At 45.3% G+C, this 26,967-nt stretch overlaps 2 protein-coding genes across 2 annotated transcripts in view; one reads left to right on the top strand and one right to left on the bottom strand.

Moving 5' to 3' along the window:
- The window catches only part of LOC126271993 (mitoguardin), a 1,260,603-nt gene that overhangs the window by 810,104 nt on the left and 423,532 nt on the right, over positions 1 to 26,967 (top strand). The window lies entirely within an intron of this gene.
- LOC126271994 (protein unzipped) overlaps positions 1 to 26,967 on the bottom strand; it is a 102,288-nt gene that overhangs the window by 26,787 nt on the left and 48,534 nt on the right. Inside the window, exon 2 of the mRNA XM_049974477.1 lies at positions 453 to 631. Within this exon, the coding sequence (XP_049830434.1) occupies positions 453 to 631 (179 nt within the window). The remainder of the gene's footprint in view (positions 1 to 452; positions 632 to 26,967) is intronic.

Here is a 26,967-nt window from a genome sequence, read left to right as displayed (position 1 = left end):
TTGGTGCTGTCCGAGAGTGGTAGGCTATGTACCGGCACCGGGTTCAACCCTCTCAGTTCCCTTCACCACTATGACACAAATCCAAAACTGAACTGTACGAGCACAGGACGCAGATACACACTTGACACTTCATGACAGGTAGAAGGGAGACAACGGTGACCCACGTCCACTAGGACCAAACCAAGAGCAGCGATGTAGGTTTCCTGAATGTGCTCCTCTACACCTATTTCCTGAGTATAGGGCGCATTTGAATTTTTGACAACCTCAATACCCCGTCCCTCCCACATTTCCCCAACTCGCACACACTCGTAAACCAAGAAAAATTTGCATATTTAAAATGAGGCTCTTTGGAACTTGTAGATAGCTGTCTCGTGAACATCGCTGCTACGCTACACTGTTCGTTTAGTGATAGTACTGAGCATCAAGACTTTAGCAGTGTAGTAGCTACTCACGGACTACGGGGCTGTTCTCTGCGCTGATGGTGTAGTTGGGCATCTTGGAGCCGGTGGCAGGGATCCAGTGCAGGGTGGACGAGGTGACCATCTGCAGGCCGAACTTGCTGTAGAGCAGCACGCTGTCCTCTGCGGACGCCAGCGCCAGGGCCGACAGCAGCGGCAGCAGCCACCGGAACCTGTCACCAAACACACAACCATGCAGGCCAGCTGGTCCACTTAAAGCAGTGCAAAGCTTACAAGCCTAATAAACGTAGTAATATCATAAATTTTTAAAAAGCATTAATGTGATTCACAATTGGAATGAAGTTGATGGGGATAAAGTTCTGCCTTTCATGTTGTGATGTCAGTAGCTGTGAATTGTAGACGGGGTTCCATTGTAATACAGTAGACATCAGGTACTATCCAGCTTAAGCACGGCCGATCGACCTTTAGAAGTCTCTGAAAGTCCGTCGTTATGCGGGATGGTTGAGGCACTTTGGCTGTTCAGTATGAAACGTCAAATCAAAAGCACGTTCAGCCGCCCAGGTTTCAAATTTTATTTTACTTATCCGACCAGTTTAGGCTTTTCACTTTCCCATGTTCGGGACCGTGTGTTAAGATAATAACAGTGAATACTACATACCAAAAGAGGTGGTGTGAAATTTGAGTAATCAATTACACGCAGTGGTAATATGTAATAAACATTACCTAGCCACACGGCTGCCTACCAACAGACTTCTCATTTCTTCAAAATGGTTCAAATGGCTCTGACCACTATGGGACTTAACATCTGAGGTCATCAGTCCCCTAGAACTTAGAACTACTTAAACCTAACTAACCTAAGGACATCACACACATCCGGCCGCGGTGGCTGAGTGGTTCTAGGCGCTTCAGTCTGGAACCACGCGGCTGCTACGGTCGCAGATTCCAATCCTGCCTCGGGCAAGGATGTGTGTGCTGTCCTTAGGTTAGTTAGGTTTAAGTAGTTCTAAGTCTAGGGGACTGATGACCTCAGATGTTAAGTCCCATAGTGCTTAGAGTCATTTGATTTTGTAGCTTTTACGTAAGTCGAACTGGACAGGAAATGATCGAGAGGAGAAGAGAGTAGAAGCTTTTGAAATTTGTTGCCACAGAAGAACGCTGAATATTAGATTGGTAGGTAGGCCAAGTAACTAATGAGCACAACGTGAGTAAAACACGAGATTGGTTTGTATGACATAGCCTGAGACATCGCGGGACAGTTTTGCAATGTGTGTGTGTGTGTGTGTGTGTGTGTGTGTGTGTGTGTGTGTGTGTGTGTGTGTGTGAAGGAATAACAATTGCAGAGGGAGATCTAGGCTCGAATATAGTGAGCAGGGGCAAGTGACTGCAGGCTGGACTAGGTATGCAGCTATAAGTAGACATGTACATGATAGACAAGCGTAGAGACCTGTGCCTCTACCCGTTCTACGGACTGAAGACAACAACAACAGTGTTGTTTTAGTAGACAGCTTAGACAAGCGTAGAGACCTGTGCCTCTACCCGTTCTTCGGACTGAAGACCGCAACAACAGTGTTGTTTTAGTAGACAGCTCAGAAAGTCCAACATAGGTATCGTTGTTAGAACGTAGGTCGTCAATTCAGAAGCAGGTCAAGGGCCACCGTGGAGAAGCCCCGGCCCTGCACTGCTAGAGGCGGCGGTGAGTCACGCTGCCCGCTGCCCACGGGCCGAGCCAGTTACGGCAGCCGGCGCTTCCCGGTCTTTAAACCGCCGCCCACAGTGCCTGGCCTTGCTCGCCTCCTGCCGGAATGGCTTTCCGATGACGAAGGAGAAAAGGGGAAACCGCTCCGCTGAGTAGTTTCCGTCGTGTTCGGGCTTCCTCGTGCGGAACCGAGACAACTTCCGCGAGCGCAGAGGTCGCGGGGATCCGTGACGCAGCCTTCCCCGTTTGGTGCTGCTATTTTGGTCCGTGTACGCATGCTATGGTCAAGAACTTAACTCCATTCAAGAGAGCAGCAACTTGACTAAATACTTTTTGCACACGTTTTCCTGCACTAACATCATCTGATCTCTGGTACTATCATTATACGACGAGACGCTGCAAATGAAACGCAGAAGAAAAAGCGTGTCACTATCCGCGGTCCATACCGTGTTCACTGTCATAGGTTTTTATGCGGTTCCTATCGCATGCAAACCAAATACCGATGCAATGTGGCAATGTACCACGAGTGTCACGTGGTTAATTAGATACAGAACTTCCGTTTTCAGAGAAGCGTGACATTGTCGGGAAGGAGACGGTGGCCTTAATGTAATTTATTTAAGAAAAACATTTTTAATGTAAAAAAAAATAAAACTTTGTATGCCGAGGCCGCAATTTTTGGTTTACAATTAAAGCACGATGACTAGTTTCAATTGTTTTCTACAATCATCTTCAGATCAGTCAAATCGTAAAAAAGCGGTCAACATGCATTGAAGAACATTATATGCGAGTTACTTGCCAAGCACTTCGGTCTCGTGCCATTTTATTTTTAATTTTCAATTTGAGCACATTTTATATAGATGACTATTTTATACGCCATGCTGGATCACTCCCTGTAAGCCAGACTGGAAAGCTGACAACGGTTGGACAATTGAAAATCACATGTATGTCTCGCAAGTTTTACTAATGCAACTTTTCTTTCTTTATTACCGTAATCTTGCGAGGTTTGTCGTTTACAACCTGGCTCGCCCATGACATACTATCATAATCTTGTTGGCCCATAATACGAATGCATTTCGTTGCATGACTAAAGCTAATTGCGTTTTTCAATGCATATTCACCGATTTTCTGCGATTTGAACAATCCGAAGACGGTTGTAGAAAACAACCGAAACTGGTCATCGTGCTTTTAAGTCCCGTAGTGCTCAGAGCCAAGAGCCAAGTCACCGTGCTTTAATTTTATACTGAAAATTGCGGTGTAGGCATAAAAAGCTTTTCACTTTTTTTTATTTTAGGAACTTTCGTTTTCAATATCCACTGGCTTTTAACTTCTGTTAATTAATGTGATTTTCATCTCTGGGCATACTTTCGCGAATTTGAAAAATGGCGAATGGCAGTGCCATCCGTATTTCACGCCACACTGTAGATATCTTTTTTTCCTGAGTGGATGAGAGGATCCTCAGGTCAGTGAAAAAGAAAAATGGCTCTGAGCACTATGCGACTTAACTTCTGAGGTCATCAGTCGCCTAGAACTTAGAACTAATTAAACCTAACTGACCTAAGGACATCACACTCATCCATGCACGAGGCAGGATTCGAACCTGCGACCGCAGCGGTCGCTCGGCTCCAGACTGTAGCACCTTGAACCGCACGGCCACTCCGGCCGGCAGTGAAACACAGATGTACACGACTTCGACTGTGGTCGCCCACATCAAAGTACTGTGATGCTCATTCCTTACTTCTCATGGGAGCTATATTATTCTTTGTTTTCTTACATAGCTACGTACCTCAAGTGCCACGTCCGTGTGGCAGTTCATGATCACGGCTGGCAAGACCCGTGCTTCGCGTTAACCACATTCCTCTCAAATCACAATACGTTTAAAACGTAGTTCCTCATCATCAACTGGTCAGACGAAGTTCTGTTCGTCTACATTGATCGCGCCGCGCGGGATAGCCGAGCGGTCTCGGACGCCTTGAACGGTCCGCGCGGCTCCCCCCGTCGGAGGTTCGAGTCCTTCCTCGGGCATGCGTGTGTGTGTGTAGTCCTTAGCGTAAGTTAGTTTAAGTTAGAATAAGCAGCGTGTAAGCTTAGGGACCGATGACCTTAGCAGTTTGGTCCCGTAAGACCTTACCACAAATTTCCAAATTTTTACATTGATCGCTGCCACACGGGGTTAACGTTTTGAATCGTGGTTAGCAGTTTTAATAAAAGCCGAAAGAAGATAATAATATTTTTTATTCGTTACTCCAAGGTCAGACATAGTCTAGGTAACACGTTGTAGGTGTTGAAAATTCGAGACCAGATCGTTAACTTTTGAATGCAGGTTTAAAGAGGTCAACAGGTCCCTGTCACAGCAGGTGACCTTTTTTCAAACGGCTCTGAGCACTATGGGACTTAACATCTATGGTCATCAGTCCCCTAGAACTTAGTAACTACTTAAACCTAACTAACCTAAGGACATCACACAACACCCAGCCATCACGAGGCAGAGAAAATCCCTGACTCCGCCGGGAATCGAACCCGGGAACCCGGGCGTGGGAAGCGAGAACGCTACCGCACGACCACGAGATGCGGGCAACCTTTTTTCAATCGTGATAGTTTATAACGAAAAACAACTAGTGTTCTGTGACTTATCTTTTATAGGTGGTATTGATACTTAAACTGAATCGCCACGGACGCCTCCGGAAATATCACCAGGTTCGTGGAAAAGGTCCTAACGTTCATACAATATTTTTAATATATTGCCGAAAATCATCAAAATGGCATGACAAGTTTTCATTTCGTTTCAGGCTATTACATGTGCGAGCAGCAGAAATATTCTCGCTAGATGTTGTTATAGTCATTGCTCCCCTGAAGATGCCCAGCTCTTTTTTTTCCGCCCTGGAAACATTCATAAACTGTACCACAACGTTACTAATAGCCTACACCTCTCTACCGCCGTTGCATTTGTGGTTGTACGGATACTCAGGAAATTTATACATAAAACGAGTGTTTGCCCAGGATGCTGTTCCAACTGAAACGTGGTACCGTCTGTGCTGTTCCTACTGGTTGATCATGTCGACGATCGTCACGACTGTCACCTTTCCATTTGCAGGTCGGTGCAATTTCCATAACATAACGATCTGCGGAGATGGCGTGGAAATTGCCTCCCCCGTCCGTGTCGTGTTCTGTCGATAGCCCTGCTCTCGTCACGACTGGCTCGTCACCAACTGCTAACTCCGTCGCCCAGGCACGTACAACATTCGCGCGGTCGGCGCTGAAATGGACTCGACCAACAGCATATTCGAAGAACTTTCAGCATGCAGATGTAATCTTCGCTAAGTAATTTAGCCACAACTTACAGTTTAGTTTACAACCAGCTATGAATTAGTCCCGTCTTTTCTCTACGAAGCGTCGGAAGGAATCTTCAACCGTAACTGAGCGTATTTAACAGGAAGCTACAGTCTGAGATTTCACCACAATGCTGTCGTTCGAAGAAGAGTAGGGGAACTGAAAGCCTCACTCAGAGTACTTTAAGTGGAATTCATACTCCGTCCCTACTGACTACGAATCCAGGATCCTCACTACAGACATTGTCTTTCGGCGAGTGCGCGTGACAAATTTCTTTCAGGAAACTGGAAGACGCATTGCTTTCAAAATCAAAAGCGAGAAGAGGAACGCTGTCTAGAAGAGAGCGCAGCATTAAAATCCATTGTGTGGTAGTAAGTTGAGAGACACGCAAACTATTTTGAAATAGAAATTGCTCCGCATCAACCTCGTTAAGCCTCAAGTTTTCTTCAGAAGCAAGTTTAGCGTTCCTCAGTTTCACTGCTAACGATAAGAAGAAATTTCGTGTGAGTGCTCTGAATACGCTTGAGGACACCCTCTGAAACCTATACACGGAATTTCAAAGATTTTGGGACAAACTTGTCATGGGGAACAACTTCAGTTGGAGATGCGATGTTCGCTGACGCTACCCGTAGAGGCTAGGCGTCGTTTCCCTGATTATGCCCCTGTGGGGTGCCAGGCCGTAGGCATTCTGCAGCAGTCTTATGCATTGTGTGTTCTGGTTCCCTTCTAAAACAACTTTCTCCGTTTAGAGACATTAATTCTTATGTTTTATTAATCATTCTATTACTTTACTGGGGCAAATAGTATGCATCACACCTGGTCAGTAGAGCCTGCTAGTTCGATGAAATCTCGATATCCCAGGACCAGCAAATAATAAAGGACAAGCCCGCCGCGTTGAGCGAGCGTTTCTCGGCGCTTCAGTCCGGAACCGCGCGACTACTACCGTCGCAGGTTCGAATCCTGCCTCGGGCATGGATGTGTGTGATGTCCTTAGGTTAGTTAGGTTTAAGTAGGTCTAAGTTCTAGGGGACCTCAGATGTTAAGTCCCATAGTGCTCGGAGCCATTTGAACCATTTGAACTAAAGGACACCTAGTGTCGCTGGGAAATGCCAGCAAACATTTTTCGTTTCTAATGAAGGTTGTTCACGATTACCTGATCTACCTCCCCTAGACGTTTGTAGCGAAGCCTTTGTAACAATCTGCATACTTATATTGCAAGAGAATGGGCCTCGATTTGCTCTGACTTGCACAAGCTTCCGAGCAGGAAGATATTAACGTGGAATGGACTACATTTGGTATGTTTCCTTCATTACATGTTATCCAATGAAGGACTACAAAATTATTGTGTCGGTAAGGTATGCGTTTGAACCGTATAAACATTTCTTTTAACGACCGAATACCACGCTTTAAATTTCTACGTTTTACAGGCCATAACGTAGTCACCACGATATACTACTGATTTATTATGATTGTGCGAGAAATTTTACAGCGTCTTGCCAATTCCAGTGAGGTAGATCAGTTCGCAAGTAGGGTACGCAAGAGACTGGCACGTTAATGCTATGATTTAGTCTCGATTATTCAACCATAAGGCAGCGCAAAAAATCCCTTATAAATAGGCCTCGTAACTCTTTCAGTTACACTCTCTCTCTCTCTCTCTCTCTCTCTCTCTCTCTCTCTCTCTTTCAACTTGGGCTTTTAGAATATTCAAAACATACATATATATCATTATAAAACACAGCTAATCAGCTGTTTTTATTTATTATCATATTTGCGTTATGTTATCGAAGTCAGAGCTGCTCAACTCCATCCCCAGACGTCCAATGTCCATATGAATGGTGTGACACAGTAATTGCCTGTTCCTCTAACATTTATGTGGTGGGCCATCTGTTGTCATGCAATCAAACGTAACGTGTTGGGTGTTTGAAAAAGATCCATGCGATCGGACAAGACTATATCTTCAGTCGGCTCAGCAGGCCTTCATGTCCACCTCGCCCTGGCCTGTGCCACGGTGTGCCGAGTCCTGGAAACAGCGGTGCCCTCGCGTGCTGTGGCCCTGTTACGGACGGTGGGCAATGCCCCTCCAGGGAGAGCGGCTTGCCCTTCAGAGCCCGTGAGAAATCGCTCCGCCGGTCGTTTCCGGGCCACGTGGCTGCATTCCAATTACGCGGAGTGCTCCAGTGTCCAGGTATCGCGCGGCTCAGTGGTGAGCTGCAGGCGGGCTGCTCTTGCAAATTCCGATGCTAATTAAGACAGGCGGAAGATATCGAAGCGAAAGTAGCGTCCTTTCTGACACAAAAATAACTACAGTAGTTCCACTACATTTAGAAAGAGAACTCACATTGTAACATGGTTTATACTTTATCTTCAGATTTTTATAAACTGCTAAGGGCACAGTTTTGGAAAAAAGCATTGAACCTCGTAAATGAATCGTCGGGACCATACGGCATTGCCGCTGGGGCAACAGCATACTATAAACGCCAATTATTAAATGTTCACGCAGCCAGATTTGCTGCCCTAAAGCTGAAGAAATAGCCTTTCATGTACTTCTCATCTACTAACTGTCATAAAAGATCCATCTAACATGATTGGAGATTTTCTTGAAGATATATGGGAGAAGGATATCCGGCGTCTGTAACTTTGTTGGAGTAGTGGTTAGTGAAACTTCCTGGCAGATTAACACTGTGTGCCGGACCGAGACTCTAACTCGGAACCTTTGCCTTTCGCGGGCAGGTGCTCTACCGTCTGAGCTACCCAAGTACGACTCACGCCCCATCCTCACAGCTTTACTTCTGCCAGTACCTCGTCTCCTACCTTCCAAACTTAACAGAAGTTCTAACGACTGTGTACTGGTTAGTACCTGCGGAACTATTGGTGCCGCTGGCACAGATTAATGCCCTGTTAAATGTTAAATGAACTGTTGAATGTTAAGTCGCAGGCTTCTGGACCTCAGTTCTTGCAGTGGCTTCTTTGCCCTTAATTATATCTATTTTTTCGCAAAAGTAGATGACATCTTTTCGTAGTCCGGTAGGGTAATCTTTCTCATTCTACAGAATAATTCCATACATCAGTAGAACCATTAGCGCCAAGCCGTGTTGTTGCTGTCGATCGCACAAAACCATAAAGGTGAGGAAACAGGGTTCCCATTTTAAGTGCCTGGCAGAAGGTTCATCGAACCACCTTCACAATAATTCCGTATTACTCCAGTCACGAACAGCTCGCAAGGGAAAAAAAAAGGAACGCTTATATCTTTCCGTGCAAGCTCTGATTTCTCCTATTTTATTATGACGGTCGTTTCTCCCTATGTTGGTTAGCGGTAACAATATTTTCGCACTCGGAGGAGAAAGTTGGTGATTACAGTTCCGTGAGAAGCTTACGCCGCAATGACGCCTTTGTTTTAATGATGCCCTTCGCTTATCCTGTATCATGTCAGTGACACTCTCTCGCCTATTCCTAGTTAATATAAAGCATGCTTCTACTCTTCAAACTTTTTCTTTGTTCTCCGTTAATCCTATTCGGTAAGAATGCCAGCACGCGCAGCTGTAATCCAAAATAGGGCGGACAAGCGTAGTGCAGACAGTCTCTTTAGTAGATATGTTACATTTTCTAAGTGTTCTGCCAATAAGACGCAGTCTTAACGTGTTTTCTGTATTACTTTCATCATTGAAGTAATTCTAATTTTGTCCATAGTTGTCGCTTTCGGTTAAATGCTGATGCTCTAGAACTACGCACTAGCTTCACCCAATAAGAATACACAATAGCTGGCGATGGAACCCGCTAATTTCATTAATAAATGTGACTGAAAGTAACTGGTTACTATATCTACTCATCAGTGACTTCAATTAAGCACATTTTATGTGGCAGCCACCTACTTATTACTCTTATAAATAACGATGGCTATGACGAATGCAGAGTGGCACAAATTGCTTAAGGCAACAAATCCCCTTTTCGACAAATTTGCTTACTTCAGCTTATAAAAGTGCTATAAATTTAGAAGAAAAATGACTGATAAAGAAAACTGTTCGAAACAAAGAGATTGTATCTACACATTATGTATGAAAATGCTGGATAATGTGAGGCGGTAGCACCGAAAGAGACGGCGCAGTGCTAGAACATCGAACTTGCATTCCAGTCAAATTCAACCCCCGGCTATCAAGATTTAAGGTTTACTTGATTTCTGTAAATCGTTAAGGGAAGTAAAAATGACGACCGATTTTCTTTCTGTCTGTCCAATTTTAGCATGGGTCGTTATTGAGCTAACAGCAGACAGAACGTTAATTCATAATTTTCCTTCCTTCGAAGAGCCTGTAATGGAACTTGAATTACGTAACCATTACGGCACCTCACCTCAACTATCTCGATACCAGCAATATTCTACTGTGTTTCTGTAAAGTAGTTAACATATTTCTGTGACAACATTCAGATTTGATTTTATTAATGTAGAGGTACTTTGATACATCGATATGTTTATATTACAATGATATTATTCTTATGTGTATTCTTTCTTTTGTCACTATGATCTTTGTCGTACTTGTAACTGTGATTTTAGGGCGCGTAAGCGATTATTAGAGGGTCAACTTGTGGTCGTCATGTTGAAAAGACGCAAATTGTAGTCAGTTTATGAAATGTGAACTTTAACAGTGAGGAAGATATTTTCAAGTATGTTTTATATTGTGAAGTGATGTTTTGTGAGTTGCGTGATATTGCAACAAAAATAATAGAAAGAAGTGTAACTTAAATTCGGAGTGCTCATTACTTTTTTACATCACCATTGTGCTAACCTGCAAAACTTTAATCTTTCAAGAATGGTTTATGAAACACATCTGTAAAACTTTTAAATATCGCAGAATAACACCTAGGCCTCTTTGCATCCATCACTACCTAGATTTTCGACGATTGAGCCATGAGTTCACAACGAGACCAGCGTGGGAAACACGAAAACATGAGTGCCTAGTTTATCCGTTATTTCGTGAAATGACTTTATTAACTGTGCTCTAATGACACCTGCCACATAATATAACTTTGTTGTTGCCCGAAAATGCAATATTTAGCAGCGTGAGCAACACTACAAATCATAATTATTTTTGACCTTTGTTGTCGTAGGGTTGTTAGAAAGCAGAGCACTATGTTGGCGAGAAATACTGAATCTCGGTTACATACACGTGTGCTAAGGCACCGGTAGAACACTGATGACGATATTTAAGTGTATTTGTTGCTGCATCCCGGGTGGAGTTTTTCGCACATGCCCGAACAGAAAGTAATTTTGGGCAGCTTCTGCCAGACTAATCTGACGCAAGGCGCTGCACGCGGACTTCAGAAGGACGTATAGACAGAACTGAGGACGCTGCTTGAGCTCTGGAATGCACCGGCGAGGCGCTGCACGTTTCCAGTTCCAGCTCCCGGAGGCCGTTGAATGGCAGCTAACGGTCTGCGTGACCTTGCGGCGGTCACCACCCGGCCCGCGGCGTCTCCTTCCCGGTCAAGGGCAGCACAGCGCAGGGAGTTACAGGAGACCGCCTCGCTCGTTAACGACTCGACGCGTGCGACAACCGGTTGTTTACCTGGGCACCTGGTTCTCGCCCGCCTCCCGATCACGAATCGACAAAAACTATCGGATTCCACTCGCGCGCCATCGCCACATTTTCCCTGCTTTTTGTCGCACATGCGGGAACTAGATTCGACTAAAGACCTTCTTGATGTACAATAATTAAAAAAAAAGCAAAAACTGCCTTCTGATTACTGGTTTTTCATTATTAATTAAATTGGATCTTTCTGCTACCAGTTTAGAATTACACTCGTCGATGCACTTGATAGTTGCCATAATTAAGTTTCAATTACGTTTTTAAGTCTGTTATCTCAATACTGTCGTGATACGAGTCGTGTTTTTTTAAGTAGGAACCGTTTTGAAATTAAAAAAAGACGTGCTAATATATCTCAATAATTTTATTTGTACATGAAAGCCTATGTCTTAATCTACTTTTCTACATAATTTCCGTCAATACTGAGGCACTTGTCATAACGTTGTACCAGTTTTCGAATACCCTCCTCATTGAAGTCTGCCGCCTGACTTGTTAACCTCTGCACACCACTGTTTTGACTTCGTCATCGTCTTGAAGACGCTGACCGCCTAAGTGCTTCATCAAGTGCAGGAACAGAGGGCAGTCGGCGTAAGATCGGGGCTGTACGGAGGATGATCTAGAGTTTCCCACCGAAAAGATGCGATGAGATCTTTGGTCTGATACGCCACATGCCAACGGGGATTGTCTTGCAGCAAAACGATGTCCTTGCTCATGTTCCATGGACTGTTGCTTTGATTCTGGTGTGACGTAGGCCACCCATGTTTCTTCGCCAGAAACAAAAAACGGCTCTAAGCACTATGGCACTTAACATCTGAGGTCATCAGTTCCCTGAAACTTAGAACTACTTAAACCTAACTAACCTAAGGACATCACACACATCCATGCCCGAGGCAAGATTCGAACCTGCTTCCGTAGCAGTCGTGGGGTTCCGGACTGAAGCGCCTAGAACCGCACGGCCACCGCGGCCGGCCGCCCGTAACAGTTTGGCTTAAGAAATCATCACCGTCGTTGTGGAACCGCTCAAGGAAAGTCAATGCACTGTCTAAACGTTTGGTTTTGTGCACATCCGTCAACATTTTCGGTACCCAACGTGCGCACAATTTTCGGTAATTCAAGTGCTCGGCCACAATGCCATACAAAACAGTACGAGAAACATTAGGAAAGTCATCCCGCAAGGAGGAAATCGTAAACCGTCTGTTTTGTCTCACCTTATTGTCCACTTCCTGCACCAAACTTTCATTAACGACCGAAGGACGCCCACTCCATTGTTCATCATGCGCATTTGTGCGGCCATCTTTAAATGGTCTCACCCACTTTCTTACCATTCCATCACTTATAATGCTTTCTCCCAAACCAGTAAGGGCATATTTTTACGCAGTTTGAAACGAAAACTAGTTGGTGACTGTGTGAAAGTAAAGAATAACAACTCTCATCAGTATTATTCAGTGTTGGCTGAAAACACTGATTTTTGAAAATCATTAAGGCCTTTATTTTTGTTCTGTTACAATTCGTATCTATTTTGTCAAAACTTTGTGGCTATTGTTCATAATTAACTGTAGAATTTTAAACCACCTCACCTATGACTTGGGCGAACACATTGTAAATTTGTAGTTTCAAGGACGATTCCAGCCAAAAGCTCGCGTGGCGCGAATACACTGTAGTGTAGGTCGTTTTCGTAGGCCAGTATGAGACTGTGTCCCGCCTTCATGAACCACAAGTGTCCCACACCAATCTTCTCGTGTCGACTTCACCTACACGTCTATGGTATCCTGTAAACAGCTATCGTTACACCATCTATTGCAGCACATTTCAAAAGTTTATTTTCTCTCTTGCCTGAACTGCTTATCGTTCACGTTTCACTTCCGTACAAGTACACATACCGCGCGACCACTACGGTCGCAGGTTCGAATCCTGACTCGGGCTGGGTGTGTGTGATGTCCTTAGGCTGGTTAGGTTTAAGTAGTTCTAGGGGACTGATGACTTCAGAAGATAAGTCCCATAGTGCTCAGAGCCATTTTTTGAGTGCACATAGTGTCATAATATCGTCGGCGTATGCTAAACATACAGGAACATATGCGAAAGGTTTGTGCAAAGCTTAATGCTCCTTGTATATATGACGACAATGGCTGGCCTTAGCAAGCCAGTACTGCTTAGTTGCGCACAGGCCTTTTGTGGCAAACGCCGGAACGAAAAGGCGTTCGAGTGTGAAAAATCTCACGACAGCGAAGGGTCGGGCCCTGGTGAGGGGGCACACGCGGGTCTCTTGATGGCAGGATTAATGGGCCGTCACTTGGTCGCATTACCGTACTTCCCGGACATCGCCTCTTAGGAGCGCCTCGTTAAGGGCCCCTACCCACCCAAAGCCGTACCGAACTTCCATACGTTCTCTGATAATGGAAAACAGCCTTAAGTAGCGCCGCCTCGGAAACGGCCGTCGGAACAGGTCTGCGGCCTCCGATACGCGGAATTACTTTCACCGCTGCTTGTGGTGATAGAGGCGGCACTGGTTCTCGAGTGGTTCCCCGTGTTCCACTGCTCCGAGAGAAGCGGGCAGGCGCCGTAAAGGACTTCCCCGGTGGCCATCAATAAACCGTGATTGCTGTCCGGCCCTTCTCAGCCGTTTCCCTAGAACGCGTGTCCAGCCATTACTCCCACACAAGGCGGCCTCCAGAGATAGTGCTCGTCTGTGAATTCCCGCCCAGCGGTTCTCATATTTCTAGATTCCCGAAAAGCATGTGACGGGCTAGCCCACTGCACACTGTTAACGAAGGTGCGAGCATACGGAATAGGTTTCCAGATACGTGAGTGGCTCGAAGACTTCTTCCCAGTATATTGTCCTCGACGGCCAGTGTTGATCAGAGGGACGGGTATTGCTAGGAGTGCTCCACCGAACTGTGATAGGACTGTCATTATTTTCTGCGTAAATAAGTGTCTTGGTGGATAGGATGGGCAGCAGTCTGCAGTTATTTGCTGTGATGTGCGGGAAGGTGTCGAAGTTGAGTGACTGTAGGAGGTTACACTATGACTTAGGCAAAATTTCTAGTTGGTGTGATGGATGGCAGCTATCAGTAGGAAAAGTAAAGCCGTAATGTTAGATTACAGCATTAGCAGTATGCTGCTTGACAAAGCCACGTCTTTAAATATCTCCGTGTAACTTTGCAGAGCGATGTGAAATGGAAAGGGCATGTCAGGAATGTCGTAGGAAAGGCGAACGGTCGATTTCGGTATATTTGTAGAATTCTGGGAAAATGTGGTTTATTTGTAAAGGAGACCGCATATAGCACGTTAGTGCGACCTGTTCTTGAGTACTGCTCTAGTGTTTGGGACCCGCACCAGGTCGGATTAAAGGAAGACAACAGAGCAGCTACTAATGTGTTCCAACAACACTCAAGTGTTACGGAGATGCTTCGGGAACTCGGTTGGGAATCCCTGCAGGGGAGGCGACGTTCTTTTCGAGGAACAGTGAGGAGAAAATGTAGAGGACCAGCATTTGCAGATGACTGCAGAACGATCCTACTGCCTGTACATTTTACACGAAGATAAGACACGAGAAATCTCGGTTGCATATTGACAGTCCTCCTCCTCCTCTCGCTCTTTCTGCGACTAGTTGTAGTACAAGGTACCCCCGTCACACACAGTGCCGTGACTTGCGAAGTATGAATGAAGATTTTGATGTAAGGCCTTCTTATTCTTATTTGCAAGCAGTATCTTGTAGTCTCGAAGGTCTAACTCTTAGTAACAGAGGAATCACAAGGCATGGCCCGTCAGACTCTTAGCTTAGCTTTATGACTGTTGTATAATCACCTGGATGGTAACACCCTTGCAGTTATTTTGTTTGCAGTTTTTACGACCTAAATGTGTCGTGGCTGCATCAGATCCCTGCAAGCTCTGTTAATTTACAAGCAAAATGTGAATCTCCTATTCCAGCCGTTGTGGCCGAGCGGTTCTAGGCGCTAGGCGCTTAAGTCCGGAACCACGTGGCTGTTACGGTCGCAGGTTCGAATCCCGCCTCGGGCATGGATATGTGTGATGTCCTTAGGTTATTTAGGTTTAAGTAGTTCTAAGTCTAGGGGACTGATGACCTGAGATGTTAAGTCCCACAGTGCTTACAGCCGGCTATGGTAAGGCAATGGATTCAGTTCGAATCGTTGTCCGGCAATCCAGATTTAGGTTTCATGTGGTTTCCCTAAAATATTTCAGGTGAATGCGGGGATGATTCCTTTGAAAAGGATGTAGTCGATTTCCTTCCCCATCGGAGCTTTAGTTCCGTGTATAATGACCCCGTCGTCGACAGCTGATAAAGAATTATCTTCTTTCCATCCCATATAAATCGTGCAACCCCTCTGTTTTATGTTCCGGTCCCAGAAGAGGTTTGCCGACAGAGGGCCTGATTTTGGAATGGAGCGTAAGAGCATTTCTGATAACGCAGTCGTTGCACCAACTGGTGATAACTTTAAAGTGTCTTTAACTTTCGTAGCTATAGAATTAAAGTGTTACTGGTCATAAATGTGTACGTCACATTGACATATAATAAAATTTCCCATTGTCCCAGCTTAACTGAGCCCTTATCGCGCAGTGTAGAATACGATGTCAAAGCAGACCCTTAGGGTAACGCGGCTGCAGCATTCTTGAATGTAATCCACAGAAAACTTCCTCCTCGCCAGGCACAAGTCAGTCGCGTGGATCTTGTGTCGTGAAATGTCTAACTGGTGGAATGAAAGCTTATCGGTGTATTGACTGACTAAATGAGTTGAATGACATAGGATCGAAGACGCCGCAAGGCCCTGGTTTATGTCGCTCACGACTACTGGAAAGCAAGTTTTGTCGTATAATACTTGTTTGGGATGTACATCAGAAACTTAAGTCACTGCATTTGGATTATCGACTGAAAACAGACCTTCTCTTACAGGAGAACCGTTGTTACGCAACTGAACTTAGTTTGGACAGGCGTTCAGTGACTACCGCAACCAAACTAAATGGCAGTGTATGAGCGCAGTGACGCGCAGTAGTACACTTGAGGCTAGTTGGCCGTGGCGTATCTGAACAAGGGAACTGAGTAAACAAAACCGAGGAAGAGCCTGTGGCCCGCGTCTGCAGATAATGTTAACGGAGTGCCCACCCTGATCCAGCGAGAGCGTCATTGAACGCTCGTAGCCTCATAATAGCCGTACAGCCACGCCTTTTTATCCATTACCTGCTGATTCGCAACGCGACGCGTGTTCGAGCTGTTGCCGTCCGCTCAGGTAAATACGGCCTAACGGCTCTGCTGCATTTGTGGAAAACACACTATCTTCCGTAAAGATTTACTCACAAGTCGTTCCGTCTATGCTGTCGTTTGTTGTGCGAATGATATTTTCGCTCTATACTCAAACCATACACCTTTTCTTTCTTATTTCTAAAAGCTTCGACGGTGCATTAAAGTGAACTATAGTTTCGTATGATTATTATGCATGTGTGTTTCGGAGACTTTCTCTTAGAGAAAAACCAAAGAAACTATAATGGATCTTACTTTCACAATTACGAGAAGGTTTCGGCCATAACGTATTTAAGGCAACCATCCCGGATTTTGTCTGGAATGATTGGAACTCAAATCAGTGTGGCAAGATCCGGCGAACAAGCTGTTTTCTCTTTCCATAAGAACTTTTGTACTTTGCAGCACAATTTAGGGATTTACAATAACAATGTCACTACTAAATAGAGACAGTGATATGAACTGTCTCGTAACTACCCCATTCCAGCCATTTTCTATTGCAATACTGATTTTATTAAGCGATATTTTTATTGCATCTGGAACTCTCTTTATCGCAAATCTGACAAACATGAAATTTTGTTACAGACGAGATTCATATGTGTGTGTGCGTGCGTGTGTGTCCTTAATTAGATGTGGAAATATTTTATTTCTTTAGGTAATTAAAATTCATTCTACTCATTTTCGCCCAACAGCGAAGTACCACTTAAGTAGTTGAAAAAAGCTATGCGTGAAAAAATATTTGTAAATCCAAAGTTTGTTTATTTCATCTCTAGGTCAAGGACTTATTGGGAATATGGGGTAATCGTTAGGAAAAGTAGGAAAAACCAAAGTTAATAGACACAAAATATTCATTTGAAACCCTGCTGCTGGAACTTCTATATGAGTAAAAACTGGCGCAGCCTATCTAAAGCGCGATACACTCCAGAATTTTCGAAATATTTAATTACGTCATTGGCACTTCTCAAATGGCTCTGAGCACTATGGGACTTAACTGCTGAGGTCATCAGTCCCCTAGAACTTAGAACTACTTAAGCCCAACTAACCTAAGGACATCACACACATCCATGCCCGAGGCAGGATTCGAACCTGCGACCGTAGCGGCCGCGTGGTTTCAGACTGAAGCGCCTAGAACCGCTCGGTCACATCGGCCGGCGCACTTCTCAAGACTTGTCACTGTTCCCATGATACGATTTCCCCAGTCCTCACATCTTATATCTGATTACCATGGTGACTTGTTAGTTATTGCATAATTGGAGATGACGCGCCTTCCTGACAGTCAGGGGCTCGAGTCCAAGACTTTTGGGCCACTTTTGATATATAAGAAACTGAGCTGCACTCTCGTATTATGAGTAATACCTATTATTATTAGCCGGCCGTTGTGACCGAGCGGTTCTAGGCGCTTCAGTCTGGAACCGCGCGGCCGCTACGGTCACAGATTCGAATCCTGCCTCGGGCATGGATGTGTGTGATGTCCTTAGGTTAGTTAGGTTTAAGTAGTCCTAAGTTCTAGGGGACTGATGACCTCAGTGCGCTCAGAGCCATTTGAACCTATTATTATTGTCCACGACAAACAAGATACCTGGATCAATTTCAGCCCTATCTATAAGGTCGAAAATGACGATAGCCGGTTTCAGTTTCAGAAATCAAAGAGCTACTTCGTCTCTTCCCTTGACGTGGAACACATTTTACCCGACATGTGCCCACTACCCTTACACGAGACTTCTTTCTTCTTCTGCCAGACGAATACGGGATGTCGGAGCAAGGCTTGGAGGAAGCGCAGTCTTCAGCCCTACTCCTTCCCGGCCCTCTGTAGCGAGTTCTGCCAGCGTGTAGCGTTGTGGGGTCTTTTAATGACGGCCACACCACCCTCAGGTAATTGGACGGCCGCACCCCTCGCGGTTTCTACGCAGCAGTGACGCAAAAATTGCGCGCAGCCCCTGTCTGTCACATCAACGTGCACCAACGGCCGTGTATGAGAGCGATTCAGCCAGTAGCCAAACACAATACGTGGGGTTTTCTCCCTCTTTGGCAGCAAACATTCGACGAGCCCTCCGCGTCGCGCGCTGCCTGTCGTGTTTATATTGGATAGAGCAGGTCCTACCGCGACCGCGGCAGCTGCCAAGGGGAGCGGATGTTCCCATCTCTCCCCTGCCGGGACCGGAGCTGTCGCAGGCGGAACAGTTTCCTCTCTAGCTACAAGAAGAGTATCACTGCAGAATACCCGAGCACAATATTGATTCAGAAGGTGGTTGTTGATGACCGCGTGAAGAGGTACAGTGGTTAAGATCGTGGACTCCCACTCGTGGGACCGGCGATTCAAAATTCCGTTCAGACATCCAGAATTCAGTTTTCGGAGTTCGCATTAATAACTTCCTTCGCAAAGGATACACTCGAATTCCTTGCACGTCATTCCGAAATTCGAGCTTGCGCTCTGTCTCAAATGACTTCGTTGTAGGCAGGATGTTAAACACTAAGAGAACAACTCGTTAATTTTTGCTGCGCTTCATCTCCTGTCCTCGGTTAGCTGAGTATTGTACTCACACAGCCGACGTTTCAACCCCTTTTGTGGGGCCTTCTTCATGATCTTCTGGGGTCCACAACTGTTCAGCTCATTGAGGACATCAGAAGATCCCCACAGAGGGATCGAAACGTCGATTATGTAAAAATAGTTTTAATTAACAATTTTCGTCTGCTTATGCGAATTTTTGTTGACGGTCGGCCTCCAGTTTTGCACTGGTCTAGATCATCTACAAATCTTTGTGCATTTTGTAACTATTGCTCGTGGAGAAATATGTCAACGACCTGAATTTTGTCTACTCACTAGTTACGACGTGTCCTTAGTAAGGTTCCAGGAAATATTTCTTTTGTTATAAGTCGAGCAATGGACCACAAAAAATTTATTAATATGGTACTTAATTGCTGTCATCGACGACCATCTTCAGATCTCAGTGAATCCAGCACATCACATAATTCCTGTCATTGCGTATGTAAATAGTACAGTTACATTAATCAGCGTAGAAGATTTTATGACGAAGCATGTATGGCTGATTAATGTGACTATACCATCTATATACACAATGACACGCATTATGTAATGTACTTGATTCACTGAAACATGAAGATGGTCACAGCTGACCAAAATTAGTTACCTGACTGATAAAATTTTTGCGGTCCATGGCCGGCCGAAGTGGTCGTGTGGTTCTAGGCGCTGCAGTCTGGAACCGCGAGACCGCTACGGTCGCAGGTTCGAATCCTGCCTCGGGCATGGATGTGTGTGATATCCTTAGGTTAATTAGGTTTAACTAGTTCTAAGTTCTAGGGGACTGATGACCTCACAAGTTGAGTCCCATAGTGCTCAGAGCCATTTGAACCATTTTCTGTGATCCATGACTCGATTTATAATAAAACAAATCTCTAGTCAGCTGTATGGTCAGCAAGCAGTCGCGTAAAGCCACAAACTTTTGCGTCCAACGGCGACAGACACATCATTTGCTGTGTCGTATGTTTTCAGCTCACGAGATATTGCGCCGAGGTTTGAGGTTTAGTCCGGGACATCAACGTGCCGTGTGGTAACAGAAAAACTTAATACCCGTTCCCAAGAGCACCATCACCGACATTAACAAAACCTCCCTGAGTTACATGGCGTAATCTTTTTCTTTTTGCCTTTATCCCGTAGCCACAAGAGGTCGGCATGTTAATAATCGAATCTGATGTTGTTATTGTTGTAGAACCGCCGGATGTCATTCCCGTCGCCATCCCCTTACCCCCAGGGACGCAGTTTGTGCACCCCATCTGTCTGCGTCCTAGCTTTAGTCGTGTGGATGTCTGCCGACGTTTTTTACCCCCTTGCTGCGATTGTGAAACTGAGGCGAGACCTGGGTACGAGCCCGGGATCACATATTCGGATGTGTGAAACCGCCTGAAAACCACATCGAGTCTGGCCAGGACATTGGCCCTCATATTCAACCCCTTGCCGTGCCACTTAGCTCGACGAAATCCGTGCCCAAGCGTTTGCAGACGACGTGTGCGGAGCGGTCCAGTATATTACGAGACACAATCACTATACAAGCCGACATGCATATACCTGCGGTGTAGCTACACGCTTGTTTGTTTCACGTGTTACTGATCTTACGGACGTTAATACTAATGGAATTCTATTGGTTAAAAACAGTCTTAGTTGCAATTTTATTTTTTTATTTTTCAACTACGCGTTTCGCTTTTTTAGGCATCTTCAGGTTATCTTAATTCGGTATTTCTTAGAAGGATACTTTAGTCAGTGTAGCCAAAGAGCATCGTCCAATATATCAGGCCAACATCGCCTTCGTTAAACTTAGTCCATCTAGAAAAGTTTTTATTGAGTTTAACGAAGGCGATGTTAGCCTGATATATTCCACCTGAAGATGCCTAAATAAGGCGAAACGCGAAGTTGGAAAATAAAAAATAAAATTGCAACCAAGACTGTTTTTAACCAATACTGTTAAACACTGCTTTGCTGTACACCACATATGGATTGGAAGAATTTCCAATTGAATTCTTACTCCATTTTTATTTGTTTCTTTGTAGTACAATATTTTAAACAATACTGCAAACATAAAGCTTGCCATGAAAATTCCTTCTATCTTTTGGACCGTACCTGGCGGTAGAACGCAATGCCTTGGCCGCGGAGACAAACGACCATGTCTCTCTGAGAAGTGAAAAATCTCAGTCGGCAGCCACTTCGCTTTCTGGGAAGAATAGCAAGAACGCACCGCATTTATGATTCAGGCGCTGTCGCCCGGGTAACGGTCCACCGTCTCCACGCTGGCGGCCAGTCGCGCGTTATCTCGGCCCGGCGTGTTTTGGTAATGCGAGCCGCGCACATCGCGGTAGTCTCCCGACCGCCAACCCGCCGTGTCGCGGCTCGGGCCGGCCAGTTCCTGGAACCGAGGCGCTCGTCGGACCGCGCATCGACATTCGCTCCGTGGACCGGGCGGGCACACGCGGCGGCGCGCCGTGGGATCGCCTTATTTGGACGGCTTTCCTCGGAATGCCGACTCCGGCCGGCCGGTGGAAGCTTTCGGAGAACGCTACGTGTCCGCGGATTCCTTTCCGTTCCGAAGCCGAGGCCGACCTTACGTACTGTTAGTGCTTTTCAAATCTCTCTCCAGCAATAAATTACGGCATCTGGCAAGTAAGGACTCACGCCTTTGAAATGGAGGGCTTTGTTAGGCATTCCGTAGTGATGCGCAAAGTCTTGTCGCGCCCATTTCCTTCAGGCCGAAAATGTAGTCGTAAAGAAACCACGGTACAATTTTCCTAATACTACCCATTTACAGTAGACACAATACAGAAAAAGGCCTACTATGCAAGCCCTACTTTTTTTTACTGATACATTTCGGAATAAATGTGGAACAATAAATGGACGTCTAAAAAATAAGAAGAGGAAAGAACAAGATTTAAATTTTCTAAGACTGCGGCAGTTGAAGTGATTGTTTGTCAAAGTGAGTCGTGATTTATAAGTAAACGTCAAGAAATTCGCATAAAAGCAACAGATATGAGATTTCTAAGAGCAGTAAGGTCTAAAGGGATGCACAAGAGCCGACAGATTTCCATATTCGGAAGAGGCAAGAGCTGAATGTGCTTAACGTCCTCGATAAAATGTTACAAAATAGGATGAACTGGAATAAAGATCTCGAAAGAATCAGTGGAGAAAGATTACTTCTCCAGATAATATGAATTAAGGCATTGGAAGTAGTAGTCAAGGAAGACCGAGGAAGCGATGGGTACCATACTGATATGACATTGAATAATGCGTATATAATTCACATGTCATATCAGAATGGCAGCTAACATAATTTATGTCCCATGTCAAGTGCAGAACATCGACCCAAACAGGGCTACTTCAACAAGAGATGCACCTTTTCTTAAAAAGATCTTCCTAGATCTACCTCAGGATGAGACTTATGCCAATGCTAAAGAGGTCGTTAAAATGAACTGGTCGCTTGCTGTTCAATTTTTTTATCATTATATTAACGCGTTTCGCGCGCTGTCTGTCATCAGAATGTCAAAAAGAAAAGTAAGTCTTTATAGAAAGTATAGAGTGACGTGTGTGTCCTCGGCATCAATACTCAGCTCAGTTGACTGTTCCAGTGTTTCGGATTCCCAACACTTCGGATTAAAGAAAGATATTGAAGCATTTCAGAGGCGTGCAGCAAGATTTGTTACCCGTAGGATGTATCAGGATGGAAGTATTACGGAAATGCTTCGTGACCTCAGATGGGAATCTCTGGAGGGTAAACAACGCTCTTTCCACTAGGCACTATTGGGAAAACTTATAGAGAACCGGTATTCAGGCTGACTGCAGAATTTCTTGTAAGGACCACGAAGATAAGATGAAAGAAATTATGAGTCGTACGGAGACATATAGATAGTCGTTTTTCCCTCGCTCGTTAGCGAGTCGAACAGTAAAGGAAATCACTAGCCATGTAGCGTATGGTGGCTTACGGAGTACGTAAATGTAAATGTAGATTCCATCTTTAACACGAACACGGTTCTTTTTGACGTTCTGATGCTGTTCTGCCCCCAAAACGCGTCAGTGCAACAAAAAAATTCAACAATAAGTGACCAGTTCATTCTAGCCACCTATTCAGCGTTGACGTAACCCTCCTCAAGTTTACGGAAAGGTCACAGGCCTCCTGTGGGAGTTTCCGTTACTCTTAAAGTTAAGACAGGATGGTTGTATTCGATGGTCGTGTAGTGGATTCCAGTGTTTTTAATTCCTATAATGGGATAAATTTTCGTAATAGTGGTTGATCTCAGACACCCCAGAACAATACGTTTGGTTTCATTAACAGTCACACCTACTTGTCTGGCGTGGGTGGAGTTTTTCCAACCCACTGCTGCATATTATGCAGCTGGCAAGCAGAGTGCTGACGTAGGACGTGAGGCTGCGCACCCCAGCTAGTTCCGCCCCCATAAAACGAGTCCAGCGTCTTATCACCTCGGTCGGTCGTTACCAGTTAAACAGCACAGGGTCTGCGTCTGCTCTGTGCTGCTTTGCCGCGTGCGTCGCTGCTATCTTATTAGTATCACAGTAATAACTAGAAATTCGTAGCCATTTCTTGCAGCCGCTTTTGTAATTGTGTCCCACTCGGGAGAGGAGGAAGAGCGAGCCCAGCCTTGGACGTTTGTTCGACCGCGGCACTGTGCCCTTGAGTTTTCCTTTTTGTTGCCGGCGCCGCTTCTGTGAGGCGACCCGATCATATGCATTCCCGGCCCGTAATGGTATCCGTGTGGCGCCACTTACACAGTAGTGTAATTACAGGCTGGCCTTGCGCCGCCGCGTCACAACAAAAGAAGCCGCGCCAACATACACGCAACACTGTGGATGGACCTTGATACCTCGCAATTTCTTCATTTTATTCACATTAGAAAGGCAGTGCCGGCTGCCTGCAACCGAATCTGAAGGTAGGAAAGTCGACATATAACGTCTTTCAGTTATAAACATATTTCAGAACATATATCATGATCCATTCTGACAGCATGTAGGCATTATACAGAATATATTTCAGATGTATCATCAGAATATTTTCAGTGCCAGACGATAAACATTCGCTACCATTGTGCTCTCTTGGCACACACGTGAAATATTTGAAATCATGTTTGCAGGAAGTTTTTGTACAGCTACATACATGGTGATTTTACTGAATAATGACAAGCTGGAGGCAATAACGCCTGAGAGGATAAGGAGGAAGAAAGGTCATTTGGACGTTTGGCCAGAAATGTGTTCCGAGGGACGTACACCCACTGGAAGGCAGCGATAGAAGATTTTTGGCTGTGGGCTTTACTGATTGAGAGCACACGCGAGAACACACCATGCCAAGTGGAAATATTTTGTCTGTAGTTGTCTTTTAGCTCGTCATTCAAGAGGGCAGCGAACTGGAGTACCGTCATGTAGTAATCACGTTACCCTATCAGCAATGGCACGTCTTCCAGTAGGGGACTCGGGGTCATCTGCAAAGATATAGGTATCTCTCGCCTGTAAGGCATTCTGGAAGGGTGACTGGTTCCACGGGGCAGTCTCCGCTGAAGTGGTGTTGATGGTTCGCTGCCACCATAACATGAGGAGCCTGTGTAGCCCACGAGTGGATGTCGTGAAGGCTGGCGACATCGCTACTAGCAAACGAAGCCTCATTTGTGAATAGGTTGGATGACAGAAACCCCAGAACCGTGTTGGCCTTTGTCATGAACCAGCGAAGAAAACGTCGCCACGGAAGCAAGTCCGTAGGTAATGACGTCCGCACGCGCACAAGTGATGCAGATAGCGGCAGTTACCGTGGAGACTGTTCCATGCGGCCGTCTGACGTACGTCTTGCTGACAGACCACGTGACTGTTGTGATACCGGGGTCATCGTCAAACATCTTTCACCTCCACCTTCAACTGGGTGTACCTCTTATGGAACGCATTTTTGGCCAAGTGTATATAAGGCCCTTTTTGTTCCTTATTGTCTCAGGGATCGTTTCTTGCAGTTTGTACTCGTTTAGCAAAATCACCCTGGATATACTTCGCAAGTCACTGTATTCTGCATACCGCAGGGTACTCCAAAACCAATATTACGAGTAGTTTGGAGCGTTAAAAAAATTACGATCGGTATGCCTCCAAGAACACACAAATCTCTCTCAAAGTATTCTTACAAACCTTGCTCGAGATAGGCGATGGAAGCAAAGCAATTATAGCACAGTACCGACTTTGCTGGACATTTCTGTTACTCTTGTGTACATGCGGTACAGACGTGCTACGATGTTGGCTGTCGCTCTACCTGATGACTCCAAACACAGGAGAAGGTGCCTGTATACGTGAGCTTCTCGTTGTAGATGCACTGTCCTTTCCCCTAACCTTAAAAAAACAACCAGAGTCTTCCATTTCCCTTCCCCACTGTTAACAGTACATGTTCGACTCAATTCGTACCGGTTATTAGCATTACTTCTAAGTATTTAAGCTGTTCCAAAGTATGCAAAATTTAGTAGTGATTTTGTAAAATGACATTAACGCGTTCTTTCTCTTGTTCATGAGCAGTATCTTATGTTTATCGTGGTTCGCTACCCGACTATGACTATAGGATTCCTGGACAGAAGAGAAGCAGAAGAGTGAATAAATTATTTCGTATTTAGTAGCTGCGAAGAGGCGACGAAATATACGTTCAAGACTAACTAGCCAGCTGCTGTGACCGAGCGTTTCTAGGCGCTTAAGCCTGGAACCGCGCGACCGCTACGATCGCAGGATCGAATCCTGCCTCGGGCATGGATGTGTGTGATGTCCTTAGGTTATGTAGTTTTAAGTAGTTGTAAGTTCTAGGGGACTGATGACCTCAGATGTTAAGTCCCATGGTGCTCAGAGCTATTTGAACCATGTTGAAGACTAACTAAATAAACGATTTAATCCTCGGCATTTGCTGTTAGTTCAGATTAAAACCAATAAGTCTTGTTTGCTCCTGTTTGTGAATGGGCAACGGATGAAAACAGCTTCAGACGAGAAGAGCAGCAGGATTTTTTTTTACGCGGCTGTAAAGTCAAGAAACCTGAGAATGTAACTTGAGCTTGTATCAAAGCTAGTTTCTCGTCTATAAACGGTATTGCTTTCTTAACGAAATGAATGAGTCACCGCCTCTCGCCTGGCCGCACCTTCCACAATGTTTCCGTTTCTGTTCTGCGAAGCAGACACGCCACGTAAGCGTTACCAGAAGCGGCGTGAGAGTGGCGCGGACTGACGGCACCTGCTAGCTGCACGTCCGGATTCCGCCCCGCCTGACGCAGTGCTGTCGGCGCCAGTGTTCGAGGCCCAGCGCGCGTTGCGTCAGCTTCCGCTGCAGCGCGGAGTTTAGCACTGCGCCGTGACATCTGGTCCGCACACTCCCGACTGTAAACTCCGAACGCGGCCCCCTTATGATAGTTGGACGGGGTACACTACTGCGTTTCCCGCGAACTCTCAAAACTGATGAACGAAGGTGAAAGTCGGAATGCATCAACACGCCGAAACCACAACCTAAGCAGTGACAATTCGAATATAACTAGACTTTAATATGTAAGTTGTTTTTATCATATTGCGTATGTTTCAGTTATCTTCCTACTCGGTACTGGCAAAACGTACACCTGCTACAACAGTGGTTAGCAAACAGGTCACTGCAAAGCAATTATGTACGTACTCATTCCTTCTCCCTCCCACCTCTCTCCTCTCTCTCTCTCTCTCTCTCTCTCTCTCTCTCTCTCTCTCTCTCTCTCTCTCTCTCTTTTTACAAACTTTTGTAATGCTGTAATTTTTCTTCATTCTTTATAAGCGTTAATTAATTTAACACTTTTTCAATTCCGTCTTTGTGAATGGAATTTTTTAAATCATGTTCTTGACTCCATTTTCTGTTACCTGATTTTGTGTATAAAATTGGTGATAGTTGTTGGGAGAATCCTCGCAAAATGCAGTCATTTGTAAAGACGACCCAATACGGTACACTAGTGCGATCAATTTTAGATTATTACGTCAGGATTAGGACTACTGCGTGACATCAGATGAAACTTCGCGGGAGAGCTTCTGTAAAGTTTGGAAGGTAGGAGACTAGCTACTAGCGGAATTGAAGTTGTGGGGACCGGTCGTGAGTCGTGCTTGGGTAATTCAGTCGGTAGACCACTTGCCCGCGAAAGGCAAAAGGTCCCGAGTTCGAGTCTCGG

The sequence above is a fragment of the Schistocerca gregaria genome, chromosome 5 (genome assembly GCF_023897955.1).
Source record: "Schistocerca gregaria isolate iqSchGreg1 chromosome 5, iqSchGreg1.2, whole genome shotgun sequence".
NCBI classification, from domain to species: domain Eukaryota; kingdom Metazoa; phylum Arthropoda; class Insecta; order Orthoptera; family Acrididae; genus Schistocerca; species Schistocerca gregaria.
Note: the sequence above shows the minus strand (reverse complement) of the source record. Positions and strands in the feature narration are given on the sequence as shown.